Here is a 17601-nt window from a genome sequence, read left to right on the forward strand (position 1 = left end):
CTTTGAGCATGAGATGACTGTGGCTGCTTCCTCCTCCCTTGGAGAAGGCAGGTCATCACCACTGGCCCCACCCCTGTCCTAAGACCCTCTTCCAGCCCTCCACCGTGGGTGAGTCTCTGCTCCCGCAGGGCAGACATTCCTTGATATTGACCTTCTCAACTCCAGTCCCCGTCTTTCTGGGCAGCCCCCTGCATGGGAGAAAAGGCAGGCCTCTCTCAGGAGAAAGCGCCCCTACTGGCCAGGCCCTGAGAAGGAAGACAGGACCTCAAGACCAGGCATGGAGCCCACCAGGACCAACAAGACAACCCACGACTGCAATCGTGAAGGGTGACATCGACATCCACAAGGACCTGGATGTCAACAACGTCCTGTCGGGGGGCATGACCATGTGCCGGGGCACTGCAGGCGGATGCAGATCCGGCCCTGGCGCCCAGCACCATGAAGGTCAAGTGTGAGTGGTCGCTGGCGGAGCAGGGAATCACCAAATGCCAGTTTCCTTCCTCGCCGCAGCCAAGTAACGAGACGCCTGCATGGGGCCATCCCGTCTCCCAGCCGCCTCTGCAGCGCCTCCCCTACAGTCCCAGACCCTTGACCTCGGGCGCTAGAGAAACGACCTCTGCTGCACTTGGAGAGGGAAAAGCAGAAAAAACGAGAATAAACCTGCTGTGTTTGAACTGACCACTTTCAAAGCCTGGCGGCAGAAACGTCTGGTGGCCAGGTTTCGCACACTGGGGAAACGCAGTCCCTTTCAGACCACCTCAGGCTCTGACCGAAACTGAGGCCCTCGCGTGCAGCAACTGTGCCTCTGGTTCCACCCGCCCACCAAAGGGGTGGCGCTCCAGCCAGTGCCGCTTGAGTGGCAAAGTCTGAGCTGCAGGTGGAGGGAGGGGTGGGAACAGCCACCTCAGAGGACCAAAGAGGGAGCCCGCCACTGCGGCAAGGAGATGGTCATTCCAAGGAATTCCTGCCTGGGATTAAGACAGCCTTCAAGGAACAAAGAGCTCCGGGGTGGGGAGGGGGCAGAATTCCCTCACACGAGAAGTCTGTTCAATGATTCTGATTCGCCAGCATTTGAAATGCTGTCTCCTTTCCCAAGGACTGGGAGGCCTTTCTTCACGCCCCCAAGGTAAGGCAGCTGCAGAAACCATGCCCTGGCTGCGTCCCCCCCACGGGGCTGAGGCCACAACATGCTAGCACCCACGAGAGAGACAGCTGTTAACCCTGCTCCTCTCCCCGGATCACTGCCCCACCAGAGCTCGAAGACCCAGTAGGGCTTGGGTCTCCATCCCGGCCGCCCTCTCCGCCTTCCGGCAGATGTGACCACCAAGCAGAAGCACAAGGAGGCTGGCCCCTCCAGTGTCCACAGGAAGCGCTCTGAGCGCTGGCTCCGGGCCCACTTCCTCCCTCTGCTCCTGGCTCCCCGGGCCAGGCACAGGCCTCGGAGAGAAGTGCACAGCTCAATCTGTCACACTCGAGGGGCCAGAGCCTCCCCCAGCTCATAACTTTCCTGCCCTGTCAGGCCTGACATGAGTTACCCTTCCTTTGAGCCTTCGTCTTTCGTGAGTGGAGGGAAGAGGGGCTGGAGTCCTTTTAAGAGACACAGAATATCCTGAGGAAACCAATAAGTAAAAGGGAGGAAAGAAACACCAACACTCCCGTCTGTTCGACTCCCACACAAGTGTTCTGGAATTTACCTTTACCCACAAATGTCCAATGTCACAACGCCTGGCCTGGGACTCTCTCCAGCAGCAGAGCAGGTGCCCCTCAGAAGGCTTTTGACCTCTACCCAGGGCTTTTGGGAAGTGGCACAAACACATGCATTCGGTCTCAGTTCCCACGTCTGGCTCCTCGCCCCAGACACCCTGAGGTTTTCTCAGCCCAAAGCTTCCTTCACAGAAAGAGGCGTGGGGCGTCACAGCTACGTGCCCCCCAGGGTTTAGGCCCAACGCTGGGATGGTCTGAGCCCACGCTACCAATGGCACGCCAGCAGCAGGAAGCCGTCCCAGCAGCTGAACAAAGTGTCTTTTATTTGTGACATACAAATGCAACCAATGCAAAAAGAGATCACTTTTTCCCTTTGATTCCAGTGATAACAAGTTGCTAAAGAAAAAAAAAAATATATATATATATATATCAAGGAGTTAATCTTCAAAGTTTCCTCTAAAAAAAAAAAAAACACACCAGGAAGGGTTAAAAAGAACCATACACATGTCATATACACATCTGACATCAATGAAAATAACCTGAAATAGGGTGGATACAACTAAAAAACAAATCTCAAAATTAATATTTCAACATGCCTCAAACAAACCAAAAAGCCTGGTACAAAAGGCCTGCTATGTTTCTCAAAACCAAGACCTTGGGGAAATGGAGAGACTGATGGCTAAGAACTGAGTGGGTTCAACACCAACAACAGGGTGACCTGCGGGTCTCAGACAGCGCCTCCCCACCCAGCCAGAGCCCCCAGCAGCCCTTGGGAAGTGGCACAGGCGGCTGGACAAGCAGGGCCCAACACCAAGTGCCCATCTACCAATGGGGCTCGGGGCCAGGTGTCCAATGAGGGGAGACACGCACACTTAACTCCCTTTATGTGGGATTTACGCCGGGGTCCCTTTTGGTCCCCTTGAGTGGGAGGTATCAGAAACCCATGATCTAAGACAATAAATATTTCATTCTCTGTCCTTTGACAGACAGCAGGGATCAGAGTTAAAGCTCTTCCTAAATGTGACTCTGTCGTTCCATGATTCTTGGAAGGAGCCCTCCAATGCCCTCCAGCAATGAAAACTCCCCCCCTCGGGTAAAACCTCCTGGGAGTCAGCAGGGTAGGGGTAAAGGTGGGCTTATTCCAGTGTAAAGCTGCAAGGCCCTCTCCAAGGGAGGCCACGTCCACTGCTGGCAGGTCGAGAGCAACAGAGCACTCGGCGGAGAGGCTGTGCGCACAGGCCCGGCACAGGCGGGAGGCCAGAACAGCTCCGGGGAGATGGCCGGCACAAGCAGCCTGAGTCAGGGCACAGGGTGGGGCGTGAGCAGACCGAGGTCGGAAGGACTGACAGACCTCCTCCGGAACAACCTCGCAAAGGCAGAACCTTTGAGACGCTCCCTAAGGCAGAGCTCAAGGTTGTCCAAGGGGAGGCGGTAGGTGCTTCTTCCTGGCTAAGGATTTGGTCATTTTCTTCCCTGGAAGGGGATAACGGTCTGGGGATGAGGGCAAGTCTGAGCTCTGACCCTGCACCCTCTCTATCCCAGGAGGGGAGAGGAAGCTTCTCCCGCGCCCCGTCTGCCGCAGGTGACACCAGAGAGAAGAGCAGCGTCTGGCCAGGCTGGGGAGTGCAGGAAGGGGCTGCTGCTGGCTGGGGGCTCTCCAAAGGGGGCGGTGGCGGTGGGGGGTACCCACCTTCAGAGAGCTAACAGCACCAAGATATGAGAGGACACGGCACTAAATATGGCAGGAGCAAGGGGCCTTCTGGGGGAAGACAAGGGGCTCCCTGATGTTATTCCCCCTTGAGAGTAAGAACAGGGGTATCGAGTGGGGGGAGAGGCAGGGGCAGAAACAGTGGTGAGAGGTGACGGAGAAGAGCAGGCAGGGCTCCAGCTCTTTTCTGTGAGTAAAAATCTTGAGTCACTGCCATGAGATCAAGAGGTTAAGCTCAGGGTGCCGCCAGGTCCCAAGGCCCGGAGAAGCCACAGCCCCCACAGCAGGCCCCACTCACACCTGCTCCTGTCCTCCCGGCCCCGTGCTGACAGCAATGGGGAGGGGGGGCAGCCTTTCTCCCAGAGTCGGCTGGTCCCCTGGGACGACTCCACTCTAACTGGATCCGCGAAGGCACAGCCAGAAAGAGCTCCCTCGATTCCCTGTGTCATGGCACAAGAGACCATCCTGAGGTCTCCACTGGAGCATCCCATCCACGAAACAGGAGTCTCTCTGAAGACTCTCTCTACGCCCAGATCTTACACTGAGCCCATTCCTCTTTGGGAACCAGCCAGACCCTGACCCAGGGCTCCGGGACTTTCATGAAGGTGGGAATAAACACTCCCTTTGTCCAGCAGTGTGTGTGGCGGGGAGGGGGGCTTGTCGGGAATCCAGCTGTAGGGAAGTCGGAGAACCCACGCTCAGGGCCGAGCCGAGCGAGAAGGCAGCCACCGCGAGAGGACGCGCCTCGTGCCCCGGCCTCCGCCGGCTCTGCCGGCAGCATCCTCTCCTCTCTGCTCCCTCCGGCACCCTGCTCTTCTAGGAGAGAGCAGGAGGGGCGGTGCGGACCGCTCCTCCCCAGGGTTGGGGCTGAGGAGGCCACAGCTCTGAGGGCACCTGGCAAGCGGCTTGAAACCGGGGAGAGAACAGGCCTTGGAGAGAGCTTGGGAGTTCAGTGGCAACAGCCACCACAGTGCCCGCCCGAATGGGAGTGCTGGCTGTCCCCAAACTTGGTCCTCCGGCTCAGGATCTCATAGGAGCAGTCCTCCCCACAGCAACCGGACATGCTTGGGGAAGAGTCGTCGATTTCAAATCTGCAGACGGGCAGGAGGAAAGGGTTGGCTACGGGCAGCTGACTGCCTTCCTCCCCAGGAGTAAGGGCTTAGGAGCAGGGCAGGGGACCAAGCCACAGGCGCTCCCACACCATCTCCCCAGTTGCCAACCCCAAGGACCTCAGAACTGAGAGCTCAACGTCAGGACGAATGGGGCCAGGATGGGGGAAAAGACACTGGGGCAGGCAGCTGCTACCGCCCAGAGGGTTCCACGCCAGGGCCCAGCTCCTTACTGCAGCGCTTCTCTGAAGAACTGGTAGGCACCATGATTGTGCTTAAATACCGTTAACATAACTTTCTTCATCTGTGTGCTGAGAAGAAAGCAGAGAGAACCTTCCAGAAAGAGAAACAGGTGCTAAATACCGCTTGCTCTCTCGTGTCTGCCTGCTGTCTCCCATTTGCTCCTAAGAAGTATTCCTGAGGCCCGACTCTAGCCTGTCTTGGGCACCCACAGCACTGGGTGCCGCCCTCTGTGACAGGGCTGATCAGGCCCCCACCTGACTGGCTTCTCCTCCAGGTCCTCTCTGCACCCCATTACTCAGGTGCGGAACAGGCACTCAGAGGTGCTTGCCTCCTTGAGCCCAGTGGACAAAATCTGGAATCATGGCCGGGCAGGGAGAAGCTTACTGAGAGGGTTCTAGACACCTTTCTTTCACAACAGTCCCGTGAGCCCTGTCCCCCACGGGGGATGCCTCAGAGGCAGCTCCCTCCAACTGAGCGGTGCACGGAGGGCCCTCACCTGTTGGCCACGAGCTGCAGGATCTGGATGAGGAACTTCCCCAGGCCTTTCCGCCGCACCTTGCTCTCCAGCTGCACTTCGTAGCTGGGGGAGGAAAGCAGAGTGAGCGCGGGGCGGCTGCGAGGCCTGCCACAGACCCAGACGGGCGTGCTGGATTTTGCCACTGGCTGGGGTGCCTCCTCCCCCCGCGCCCACCCCCAGGCCAGGGCCCCTACCAGTACAGGACTTCATCCCCGCACTCCACGTCAAACCGGAAGTGAGAAAAGGCTACGGGAACCGAACTGTTTTCCCAAGCGATGAGGTACCAGGCTCGGTCATCCGTCATTTCCTCACGTTTCTCTCTGTCCTTCCAGCCCCACTCGCTCTGCTCATACCTGGGAGACGGGGGTGGGGGTGGGGGTGGGGGGCAGTGAGGACAGGGGCTCTGGAGAGGAGGGCCAGTCTCCCTGCCCGAGAGGGCGTGCTTACATGGTCTGCATATTGGTCTTGGTCAGGTCGAAGGCCCAATCCACGGTGGCCGGCTCCAGGCCAGACACTCGCTTACATTCAATGGAGACATTTAACCTGAGAAGAGGAAAAGGAGGCGTCTGGAGCCGGCTACAGGCCCGGCACCACCGGCTGCCCTGAGAGCCTGACAACGAGGCCCGCCTGGTCTCAGTTAATCTACAGAGAAAAGCCGAGCCCGGACGTGACTACAGAAGGTGCCTGTGAAGGAACGAGGCTGTTCAAGCCGAGATTAACAACTGTCATCACCAGCCCACCGCCCTGCCCACAAGCCCATTTCCTGTCTTCCCTGCACAGTCCTTATCAGACGCAGCACTTTGTAAACTCCGGTCCCTCTCTGCTAGCTCTTTGCTCTCTCCACCCTCTCTTCTGTAGTTTGTTATAAACCCCGGAGTCCTCTCTGTTCCCTCGATTCCTGCCCTTAGGCATTTTTCCTGTTGCTTTCATTTGGAATCCAGTCTTCACTGGGCTCCCAGGGGAACTCTTCCTTCTTATCTACCAACCTTGCCTGCAAAAGCAGCTGGAGGACCTCAGGCCCTCAGGAAGACTATGGCCCACATCCCCCTGAGGAGTCCTGCCCGCTGCTTCCTCTGAGGACACAGTGGGTGCTCTCAGCTGATCAAACAGGGTAGATCGGGATTCACCCCGATGCTCTGTTTTCCTAAACTAACGAATGATGTAGGTGTTAAGGTATCGACCTATTTTTTTTTTTTTTTTTTTTGGCCGCATCGCGTGGCTTGCGGGATCCTAGCTCCCCGACCAGGGACCGAACCTGGGCCGCGGCAGTGAAAGCGCCAAGTCTCAACCACCGGACGGCCAGGGAGTTCCCTCAATCTGCTATTTAGGTCTAAATGAATTAAATAAATCACAATTAAACTCCCTGGCCAAATTGTGAAATCATATTCTCCAGGTAGTGCCACATTCTGAAAGGACTGACTCGACTCCTCAGAGGACATCACCACTGGAATCCACGGTCACCTCTGCTGTCTGGTATGTCATATGAGCTGCACATGTGTGTGGCCTTGTGAATTCAGAACTTCCTGGCTCTGAACAGCCTTCCTTTCTTTCCAAGTACTGACCATGTAGTGGTCAGCAATGCCCACACACAGCACTGCAACCGTCTTAGCTATAAATTTTCTCAAGGCTGGTTTGCAAGTATAAATTCTCCACTAATCTGAGTTCCTTAAGTACATGAAAGTAGGATCACAGCCACACAATTCCAGGCACCAAGTGAGCCCAGAGTCAGCTGGCAACGCCTGCTTCAGAGCTGGTCCATATTTCTGGAAGTCAGTGCGAATGTGGGATAGGGAACACTGAGAGAGATCACAGCAAGGAATCTCTAAACTGTATCAAAGGACTTCCCAGAGGATGAATGATGACAAAGCTTCTAGAGGAACCATAATGCATCTGATCTCAGACAGAAAGAATAAATTAATATGATACTATGAAATTCAGACACAGCTATGAAAGGCAAATGTAGTATTACCTACTATAGTCTTTCCTTCATAATTCATGCATTTACATTTGTCTTATGTTGTTCATTAAAATACTCACACCAGCTGCAACTTACAGAGCTGGATATAGTTTCTGTCCTCCTTAAAACAACCTTGCAAGTTTGGCATCATCGTTCCATTTAACAGATAAAAAATGAGGCTTGAAGAATATGTGGACTTAACCAAATATAGTTAATAAGAGGCACTGTTATGATTCAGACCCATAGCAATGATTCTGTAAAATCATAGCCCCTGTTTTCCCCTCAGCCAACAGCATCTCGGGTAAGACGATAATGCCACCTACTTTACAAACCAAAGGAACAGAAAGTGGAAGGGGGCTTTAGTCTAGATTCTGCAGTGAACTGGATTAGTAAAAAAAACAGTAGTAATAACAACTAACACTGACCTAGCCTTTCGTATGCTCCAGGCAGTAACACTTTACAACTAATCCTCCTGACAACTCCATGAGGAAGGTACCCATTTCTGATTCGAAAACTGAGACACAGAGAAGTTAAGTAATTTGTCCAGGGTCACAAAGCCAGTAAGTGGCTTTTAACAATTATACTATAGACCCAGGGAAAGAACGCTGGACTGGGAATTAAAAGCTCCCCCCCGCGGCCAGGGAGAAGCTCCATAAGCTCAAACACCTCATTCAGCTTCTCGCAGCTTCGGTTTCCCTCTGCACAAAATGAGGGAGTCGGCCTAGATGATTTTTCAAGTTTGTTTCAGCTCTATGGTTCTTCGTCGGAGAGAATAACAAGTCCCACAGAGACATCAGTCTGAGATTAGGCAATCTTTGCTCATTTGCAGATTCCTTTGTCTCCCTAACTGGGGGATTTTATATCAACAGGGTACTAGCCATCTTTTCTGCTTTTTCATTAACGAAGAATGAAACAAGTTGGGTCTGAGGAGCCTACTCTGGAAAGGTGCATTCCTGAAGAGACTCAAGGAGACAAGTTAGGAATGCTGAACACTCACCCATTGCGATCATATTTCTTGAACACTGGGAAAGCCTCTAATGGGTCTCCAAGCTGTGGAGGGAAAGAAAAGGGAGTAGCACAAACACTCGCCTAGCAGAGTCACAGGCTCCACCCTGAAGTACCACGCTGTGTGGACCCAAGTGGAGGCTCAGCTCCCAGGGCCAGGAGCCGCCCTTATATACGGACCCTCCATCTGCCTTAGCTCTGAAATCACACGTAGGAGGGAGGCTCTGGGAAGGAGGCCCAACAGGGTTTTAGCTTCATTTGACAGGTAAGAAGAGGCATTACTGCCTAATTCTAATACCGGCCTCTGGGCATAAAACCTACTCAGCACCTGACCCAAGAGAGAAGACAGGTCCCTTGCTCCACTCACATAATTTTTTTAAAAAAATGATATATTTTCTTCTGATTTTAGTTTTGGCTACATGCTATAAGTTTTTCTTTTTTAATTTATTATTTTTGGCTGCATTGGGTCTTTGTTGCTGCATGCAGGCTTTCTCTAGCTGTGGCGAGCCGGGGCCACTCTTCGTTGCGGTGTGTGGGCTTCTCATTGTGGTGGCTTCTCTTGTTGCGGAGCACGGGCTCTAGGGTGCACGGGCCTCAGTAGTTGCGGCTTGCAGGCTCTAGAGCGCAGGCTCAGTAGTTGTGGCGCATGGGCTTAGTTGCTCTGTGGCGTGTGGGATCTTCCCGGACCAGGGCTCGAACCGTGCCCCCTGCACTGGCAGACGGATTCTTAACCACTGCGCCACTAGGGAAGCCCCACTCACATACTTTTGAGAGGCCCCCAACTAACCTCCCCTGGTCAAAACCCAAAATGAAAAATCATGTCCCTGTGCCACATCCTTGTAAGTGTGCATGTTTACTGAGTGGACTAAAAGAATAACAAAAACTGGGACATGAACTGGGGCAGGAAAGGTGACCAGAATCTCTCTGGTTCCACTGGAAAGCTGAGCCACCCCCAGTCAGGCCCACCAGGTGCTCAGAATCTCAGCTACTTCTCCCCCGACTGCAGCCCCTCGAAACCAGGCTGCTGCATCCCTGGCACAACCTGTAGTACCCCATGGGCAGGCAATAAATGTTTGAAGGAAAGAATGAGAAAACTATACCACATTTTACCAGGGAGGTTTCCTCCCCAAAATGCAAAACCCTGGGAAAAATTTCTGCAGACCCTCTTCTAGTGTTAAGGAAGGAGACCCACAGAGAGAAGACGCCACTTCCACTTCAATCCACACTTCCCGCCACTTCCACTTCAATCCACACTTCCCTCCACGCCTGGGCCAATCGCTGGCCCTCCTCGCAGCTCTCTGCCAGCCAGGCTAGTTTTCCCCAGCAGCAAGGAGGCAGCAGAGGTATGGATGCGTAGTAACACAATTCTGCCACAGGGTGGCGCCAAAAGAAATCAAATTAAAAACCAAGTTGCAGTTCCAGGAGGAAGGGACTAGGAAGGAGGGGAGTCACCCTGTTGGCGGCGTCCACTTTGGCACAGACAGCATCCATGGCTGCTCGCTCCTCCAACCGCTTCTGTTTCTTCTCCTTTGCTTTGCTCGACTTCCTCTGCAACAGGGAAAAGCAAAGTGGGCTGGAAGGCTGTGACCAACCAAAGACTCGACTTTGACTTTCCCTTTGGAGACCCTAAGGGTCAGTCCCCAATCCACAGCAGAAACTCCGGATCCTGGCTGCCGGATCCTGCTTGGTAGGGTAGGAAAGACCCAAGCGCGTCCCAGTCATGAGACCTTGGGAGCGTCACTAGCCTTCTCAGCTTCCCTATCAGGAAGAGTACTGACCCTTGGGACCACTGGGTCACTGTGAGGACCCAGTGAGAGCACGTGACAACACCTGAAGCAGAGCCTGGGCCCCAGCAGCTGCCTAATATTCACTCATTCATTCCCTCCTAAGGCAGGAGAAAGTAAGCTTAGAGACATTCAGGGCAGGTTTCAGGGAGGTGATGGCATCTGAGGTAGTGGCTGACAGCTGTCTCTAAGTATAAATTCATTCAGTAAGCCTTTTCAGTGTCTTCTGGCTTCAGAAAACAAAGATGTGGTCTGGGGGCAGCCTCTCTGGGAGCTGAGTCTCCTTCCTAAGCTAGGGCTGGGCACTGGGGCTTAAGGCGATGGAGCTGTTCCCAGGAACGGCTGCCCAGCCAAGGCCCGTGAGTGGCAGCCACACCGAGCACCTGGTAGCGACAGGGCGGAGTGAAGGGCCCCAAGGGGGTCACCTGGGGACAGAGGCCATACTGACACGTGGTCAGCAGAGCCAAGTTGCAGGACACATAGGCAGCAGAGGAGGAGCAAAGGGAGGCTGTCCTTACACAGAGAAGCAAACTGCAAACCGCCCATAACTCCAAACGGAGCAGACCCTGTTTGGAGGCTCACGTGAGGTTTTCTCAAATCTAAATGGACCCTCTTACCCTCTTGTAAAAACTGGTAACACAGGGAAAAGAGCCAAGCTCTGGGGTCCAGCAGACCTTGTCCAAAGCCTCCTTTTGCCCTTTACTCCCTTCAGGTCTTAGGACAAGACACAACCATTCTTTGAGCCTCCTTCCCTCATCTGATGAGCAGGGCCCTTAATACCTCCTTTGAAGTATTAAGCCCATGAGGGTTCCTATGGCCTGTGCTCGATAAATGACACTTTTCATTCTCACTCCCAAGGAGGAGCAGAGCAACACAGGCATCCGGAGGTGCTGCCCACCCAGCCCAAGTCCTGAAGGTACCCCAAAGGCACTGGGGAGGTGGCTCTGCTTTTTACCAACCGCACTGCCTCTTCTGCCCCCAGCCCTCACTTCCCGGACCTCACCAGAGAGAGGTTTTGCCACGTCCGATCCCACAGTAGCCCTGACACTGATTGGCCCAGGAAACGGTGAGTTGAATACCCAGCTGCTGGATAAATTCTACCCTCAGTTCCTCAAGGAATGACACTGCTTAACTCCTATTTCAAGCACCCAGAAGGCAAGAGCTCAGACACTAGGAGCTCACAGGGATGTTTGGCTCTTCTAGGCATAGACTCGCCCAGCACCAGCTGTTTGCTATCTGCAGGCTGAGCACTGCGCAGAAAGCCAAGAGCTAGCGCCCATTTCTTACCTCCCTAGAGGGACAAACAGCAGAGAATAGACTGTCTTCACAACACCGGGATCTCGGGGCAGAACTAGCCCCTCTCTACCACAAAGAGGTTTTAGATCATCCACCTTTTTTCCTCTGGGAATCTGGGTTTCAAGACAACACTGAGAGATACACTCATCTTGCAAAACACTTTCACCAACATTATCTGGTTCAATTCTCCGGGCAGAAACCATCACCTCCCTTTACACAAGAAACTGAGGCTCAAAGGGCTGGCGCGACTTGTTCGAAGTTCCCCAGAGAGTAAGCGGCAGAGGGGAGACTCAACCCCAGGGCTGCGTGCAGATTCAGTGTTTGTCCCACCAGCCACTCTGCCTCCCTCCGGGAGAGCCTACACCAGCGTCCAAGGCCTCCTCAGCTCCACCAAGGTAAGGTCAAGACAAGACCTCAGGAGCCTCAAGGCAGCCACTTGGTGATTCACTTCTCATTACCCTTCTGGCTTGGTAACAGCTGACGTGACATGCCCGCACAGTGCCACCCCAGACCCTACATCCACACTGAGGTAGGGGTAAGGGACATGGAAACTTGAGACGGAAGGTCGCCAGGGCTGTGCAAGGGGGCAGAAAGAATATGAGCTTCGGCACCAAACAGGCCAGGCCACTGTTCCTCCTGCCACCCCCCGTGTGTGAAAGGAACTCCACCTCCAGGAAAATGGGAACACAACTGCTGGCCTCACAGAACAGCCAAGGACAGGTCAGAAGCCAGCACACAATCCCAGTCGGTACCAGCTGCCTGCCTCCACCCTGCACGTTAGCTCGATGGCACAGAGCTGAGGGATCAGAGGTGCCGGAAGGAAAGGGCAACTCCCAGGACCCCGAAAGCACTGAAGTGTAGGTTCCCTCCATAGCATCTCATTTCTAAGCACAAGCAGCAGGAGGGCCAAGCCCGGGCCTCCAGGACATTCACGGGCTCATTCATGCAGGGGAACAGGTGAGCCAGGCAACTCTCAGTGACGCTTGGGGCCGCCATGGCCAGGGACTGCGGATAATGAAAGAGCCCCTCAAGCGCTTCGCTGCCTGCACACGGGGTATGAGGCAGGCTGCGGCAGGCGGGGCCAGACGGGCAGGGGCCCTCCCTCAAACCCAGCACCGGCTAGAAAAAGTAGTCTCCTACTGTTCCAATTAGCTTTGTCCTGCCTTGTGGAGGTAAGACTACCCTGCAGGGACACAGGAAAATTCTCCTCATTAAAATGGGAAATAAGCACAGTGAACAGTAAAGCTCATTGTGGTTAAGTGTCTTTCCCAAGGGAGCTTTATATAATAAAGAGTGTGGGATTCTGAGTCAAGAAACCCACATTTGATTCTCAGCTCTTCCACTTAATAGCTGTGTGACTCTGAGCAAGTTATTTACTCTCTCCAACAAGGTACTCAGTTTCTCTGAACCTCAATTTCCACATCCATAAAATAGGGCTAACAATGCCTATACCTCACAGGACTGTTGTTAAGGACAAAATGATACAATGTACTAGATATAAAAATTCCTTACTGTAAGGATTTCTGTTTACAAGGACCTACTAATGATAAACACTCTGCTGGTGCTTTAATAGAGATGATTTATTTTAATCTTTGCAATAACTCAGCAAGGAATGACTGCCTACTTCTTTGATGAGGAAACAGGCCCAGAGAGATTAGATAACTTTCAGGGTCACAGAGCCCGTGAACAGGATTCTCAAAGAGGTCTTCTGGCCACCCTCTCCCTCCACTCCCACCAGACTGTACACTCCATGAGGTAGAGGAAGGTCACATCTGCTTTATTTGCCGACGTATACCCAGTGCTCAGCAAACAGCAGGTACGCGGTTCATACCTGTTGAATGAGTCCTCCAAGATTCAAATCCAGGTCTGAACCCCAAAGTCCCTGCTCCTTCCACTACATCAGTCAAATGTGTATGACACTTATTATTACAAAGTGTGGTATAAATGTTGTTTTCACATGCAGCTGTCAAACTCCTCCCCTTGCTATTCCTATCAAGGTAGTATCTCTCTCTTCTTTTTTTTTTTTTTTTTTTTTGGCCACACCTCATGGCTTGTGGAATCTTAGTTCCCTGACCAGGGATTGGACCCGCACCATTGGCAGTGAGAGTGTGGAGTCCTAACCACTGGACCACCAGGGAATTCCCTCAAAGGAGTATCTCTTTGACTGCTAGTCATAATAGTAGTTCCATGACTGCTAGGGGTCACACATAGAAATTAAAAAACAAAAAACGCCCAGATGGGGGCAGGAGGCACCTTCCACAAAAAGGATTTGGCAACCCTTAGGTTTTCAGTATCAATGCCTCCATCCCACAAAGAATCCAGATCCAGGAAAAAAACCCTCAGTTTTTGGCAAAGGGAGACAGAGCTCTAAATTCTAATTCCTAAAACACGTGTGGCAGCAAGGGTGAAAGAACTGTGGACAGTGCTCCAGCCGATGCCGCTCTCTCAGCCTGTGGTCAGGCTGTCAGATGGAGCAGGGCCCTCTTCTGGAGGGGAATCATTAGGAACCATGATGCTCCTGACACCGAGGTGGGGAGTCCACAGCCCCCACCCATAAGGAACGAGTATGATGAGAGGGTTCCAGCTCTGCTTCAGGGAGGAAAATTCAATTTCACTTTTGCACAGACTAGGTAGGGGCTGTTCTGAGAAACACATCTGTGGAGCATGAGTACTAAGATCAGGGCCCTTAAGGAAGCAGCGAGGACCGCAGGATCTCCGAGGCCTGCTATTTCAACTCAACCAACGAGCAAGTGTTGAACGAGAACGGCATGTTATGCTTCTTGTTTTCTGCTCAGTCTGGAGTGGCTGATGCTGGGTAGACGTTTACCAAGTAATACCAGGGACTCAATATTTTATTTAGTTTCAACAAGACCTGGGGTCTGGGACCTTTCACCAAAATCTAGGTTAAATATGCCTAAGGTTTCCAGACTTGATTTTCTATACATGAAGTACACAGTATCCAAAAGTCCTTGTTGAAACATGATGAATGCGTTTGACATGGATTTTACATAAAGTGCTTCGACATGGATAAGACAACTATTTTTGTCTAACAAGTTGATTTATTCAGTCAATAACTATTTGAGTGGAGAGGAAACAAATCTAGATTAATAATAGTAGGGACAAACTCAATGAGTTAAAAATAGCACAAATCTATTTTAGATGACTAAAGGCTGAGAATACCGGCAAAAATAACAGCCACTATTTAAGAAGCACCTATGTAGCTATTTACATCCACTATCTGATTTTATCCTCACATCTGTCCTAAAGGGGAGGTATCATCATTCTCATTACATCGATGAGGAAATTAAAATCCACAAAGGCCAGGTCACTGGCACACTATCATGCCGCTAGCCAGGGAAGGTGGGGCTGGAACTGAGGTCTCTCTGGCTCCAAAGTCAGGACTCCCTAAAGGTGGTGGAAATTTCATGTTAAAAACTAAGATACGTGGTACCAGGGAGGGCCAGTTACATTTTTAGGAGAGTGACTTGTGCTACTCTAATTGGGACTTAGGAAGGTGATCTCACAGAAACATGAGAATAACTTCTGCTCAACCCTCTATCAGCACATGCCAGGAAGGGCATAAAACGCACCTCCAGGCTGCCTTGTGCAGAACAGGTGGTCACTATCCATCCCCGGCTGGGGCCATCACCAGTACTCCTCCATCGTCTCCCTGCTCACCTTCTGCACAGCTTCCCCACCCAAAGCCACCTGAAGTAGGAAGACTACTAACAACCCAAGTAATAAGACCCACTTCGGTGCATCTGGGAGGCCTTGAAGGCAGGCCTCTGTCGAAAAGGAAGAGAATGTTTTTGGAGCAGGAGGAACCTGGTGGAAAGATTTCGAAAGAGACTGGGGAAACCAGCTTCGCTGAGAAGCCGAGTAGCGGGGAAGCGGGCGGCCGGGGATTCGAGAGCCCTGAGTCGGGCTTTGGCGCCCAGTCACTGCCCGTGTGACCTTGGCTGGGTGCCTTCTTTTCTCTGGGCCTCGGTTCCCTCTAACCCAGTGTAGGCCTAGGACATGGGAAGCCGCGAAGCCGGTGACAGCGGGGTGATGGGTGACCCCTGGGGGCGGGGGGGATACCCAGGGACCGCGCGGGGGTAGAGGGGAGGCCAAGAAGATAACACGTCCTAGAGGAAGGCAAGGGCGGGCACGACGCGAGAGGCTGGGGGGCACCGGAGGGGGTGGGGCCCGGAGACGGGGCTCCCCAGGAGATTCCCGGGCTGGGCCGGGCGTCGGGACACTAGACTGGGGGAGTCGAGTCATGTGGGGGCTGGGGGTCACGTGAGGCCGGAGGGGTTCGGGGTCACGTGAGAGGGGGTTCAAGGAACAATGGGGGCGCAGGGGACGGGGTAAGCGGGGACCCCTCCCGGCCCTCGCGTCTCCTCTCCCTCCCTCACTCACCCCCATGGCGGCAACGGCGGCGGTGGCCCTCAGCTCCTCCTTCCCACACTTGCCAGCAGGGAGGCGGCAACGGCGGCAACGGCTGCGGCAGCGACACCAGAGCGGCGGCGGTCCCCGCACGGCGCATGCGCCTCGCGGGCACCCCCTCGAGCCCTGGCGGGCACCGCGCCGGCGCAGAGCCCGAGGAGGGGACGGCGACGGGGGGAGGGAAGGCGCGCAGGTGGAGAGCCGGGGAGGCGGGCGGAGGGTCTCGCACCCGAAAGAGGCGGGAGGCGAGGAGCAGCGTCGCTCTAGGAATGACGTAGCCCGGGCCCGCCCCCTCCTCGGTTGGCTGTGTCTGTAGCTATGGCAACGGCCGCGCCGCCCCGAGAGAAGCGCGCCGTTGGGCAGCTGGGTGGGTGGCAGCGCCGCCTCTGCGCTCTGTTCCGCTTCTCCCCCGCCCGCCTGGGTCAGCCTGCGCAGCAGCCACCTTCCCAGACAACCAAACGCGTCACGACCTCTTAATACCAGTCCCTCCTACAACCCTCTGGCACAGGGGAAGTCTTTGGAAAATTCCCACCTTCTAGATAGTGAACTCTTGAAATTCCTTTTCTAACCAGAGTCATTCATCCTTCTTCTAACCATTCATTCACCCTCCATTCATTCGCTCTCTCAAACACTGACTAGCACTTACACCTACGCTGTGCAGAGCCCAGGGGGCACAGAAAGGAGCAACATGCCATCCCAGTCCAAAACTTACTGTTTAGAGGTGAGACAGGCATGTAACAACTGTTTACCGGGGAGTGGAAGGTGCTGTGAAAATGAGACATTAGGCGTCCTGAACAATATTAACTTCAATCTATCCCAGCAGACCACTGTGACCCCCACTTGACCCGCATCAGAATCACCTGGGGAGCCTGTGCACTGTGCACACCACGGGACCTACCCTAGAATCTCCAGGGGTGGAGCCAGAGTCTTCTCTTCTAGGACTTCCCAGATAGGGTCGTACTCATGAAAATCAGAAAACCGCTGCCCAAGACAAGCTTCACAGGCTTTGTCAGGTTTTGCTCATTATCCCATCATCAGTGCTCAGCACAGGGGTGGCCCCCAAACAGCCACTCAAGCAACATTGGCAGTAACCATGTGCTAGGCGCTGTTGCAGGCAGCAAAGAAAATACCAAACAGAAAAGGCACTGCCGTCATAGAACTTGTATTCTAGAAGGAAGAGGCAGATAATAAACTAAATGAATGAACCGGTAAAATACGTAACACGTTAGATGATATAAGTTCTATGGAGGAAATAAAGCAGGGAAGGCGGATGGGGAAAGTCAGGTTTATAGTTTTAAACTAAGATGTTCAGGGAAGGCAAACAAAAGGTGACATTTGAGTCAAGATCTGAAGGAGGTGAGGATATCTGGGGGAAGGGCATTGCAGGCTGGGGGTACAGCTAGTGCAATACTCCCCAGCAGGTGCATGACTGGAATGTTTGAAGAACTACACGTAGCACCATGTGGCTGGAGCAGAGTGGGCCCGTGGGAGAAGAGTGGGAGGTGAAATCAGACAAGTAAGGAGAGAATCATTTAGGGCTTGTATGTTTTAAAAGACTTTGGGGCTTCCCTGGTGGCGCAGTGGTTGAGAGTCCGCCTGCCGATGCAGGGGACACGGGTTCATGCCCCAGTCTGGGAAGATCCCACGTGCCGCGGAGCGGCTGGGCCCGTGAGCCATGGCCGCTGAGCCTGAGCGTCTGGAGCCTGTGCTCCGCAACAGGAGAGGCCACAACAGTGAGAGGCCCGCCTACCGCAAAAAAAAAAAAAAAAAAATCTGCCTGCCAATGCAGGGGACACGGGTTCAAGCCCTGGTCGGGGAAGATCCCACATGCCACAGAGCAACTAAGCCCG

General features: G+C 53.6%; 1 protein-coding gene across 2 annotated transcripts; it reads right to left on the reverse strand.

Annotated features, from left to right (window-relative positions):
* Window positions 1-1715: 1715 nt before the first annotated feature.
* NAA40 (N-alpha-acetyltransferase 40, NatD catalytic subunit) lies at window positions 1716-15949 on the reverse strand. Of its 2 annotated transcripts, XM_060158845.1 has the most exons (8): window positions 15725-15940; window positions 9696-9791; window positions 8236-8288; window positions 5729-5824; window positions 5476-5634; window positions 5261-5344; window positions 4755-4832; window positions 1716-4503 (listed from the first exon to the last, which is right to left on the reverse strand). In XM_060158845.1, exons 1-8 carry the CDS (start codon window positions 15728-15730, stop codon window positions 4362-4364), a joined length of 714 nt encoding a protein of 237 aa, XP_060014828.1. In that variant the 5' UTR covers window positions 15731-15940; the 3' UTR covers window positions 1716-4361. The 2 variants fall into 2 exon arrangements, with proteins under 2 accessions (XP_060014828.1, XP_060014829.1); XM_060158846.1 differs by lacking the exon at window positions 9696-9791 and having other exon boundaries at window positions 15725-15949.
* Between the last annotated feature and the right edge of the window lie 1652 nt (window positions 15950-17601).

The sequence above is a fragment of the Lagenorhynchus albirostris genome, chromosome 9, assembly GCF_949774975.1.
Source record: "Lagenorhynchus albirostris chromosome 9, mLagAlb1.1, whole genome shotgun sequence".
In the NCBI taxonomy this organism is placed as follows: Eukaryota; Metazoa; Chordata; class Mammalia; order Artiodactyla; family Delphinidae; genus Lagenorhynchus; species Lagenorhynchus albirostris.

Coding starts and splice junctions, on each gene's coding strand:
- NAA40 (XM_060158845.1), bottom strand. Junction 8,289..9,695: donor AAGTGGACGCCGCCAACAGG/GTGACTCCCCTC, acceptor TTCCCTCCACAG/CTTGGAGACCCATTAGAGGC. Junction 5,345..5,475: donor GGGGATGAAGTCCTGTACTG/GTAGGGGCCCTG, acceptor TTCCTCCCCCAG/CTACGAAGTGCAGCTGGAGA.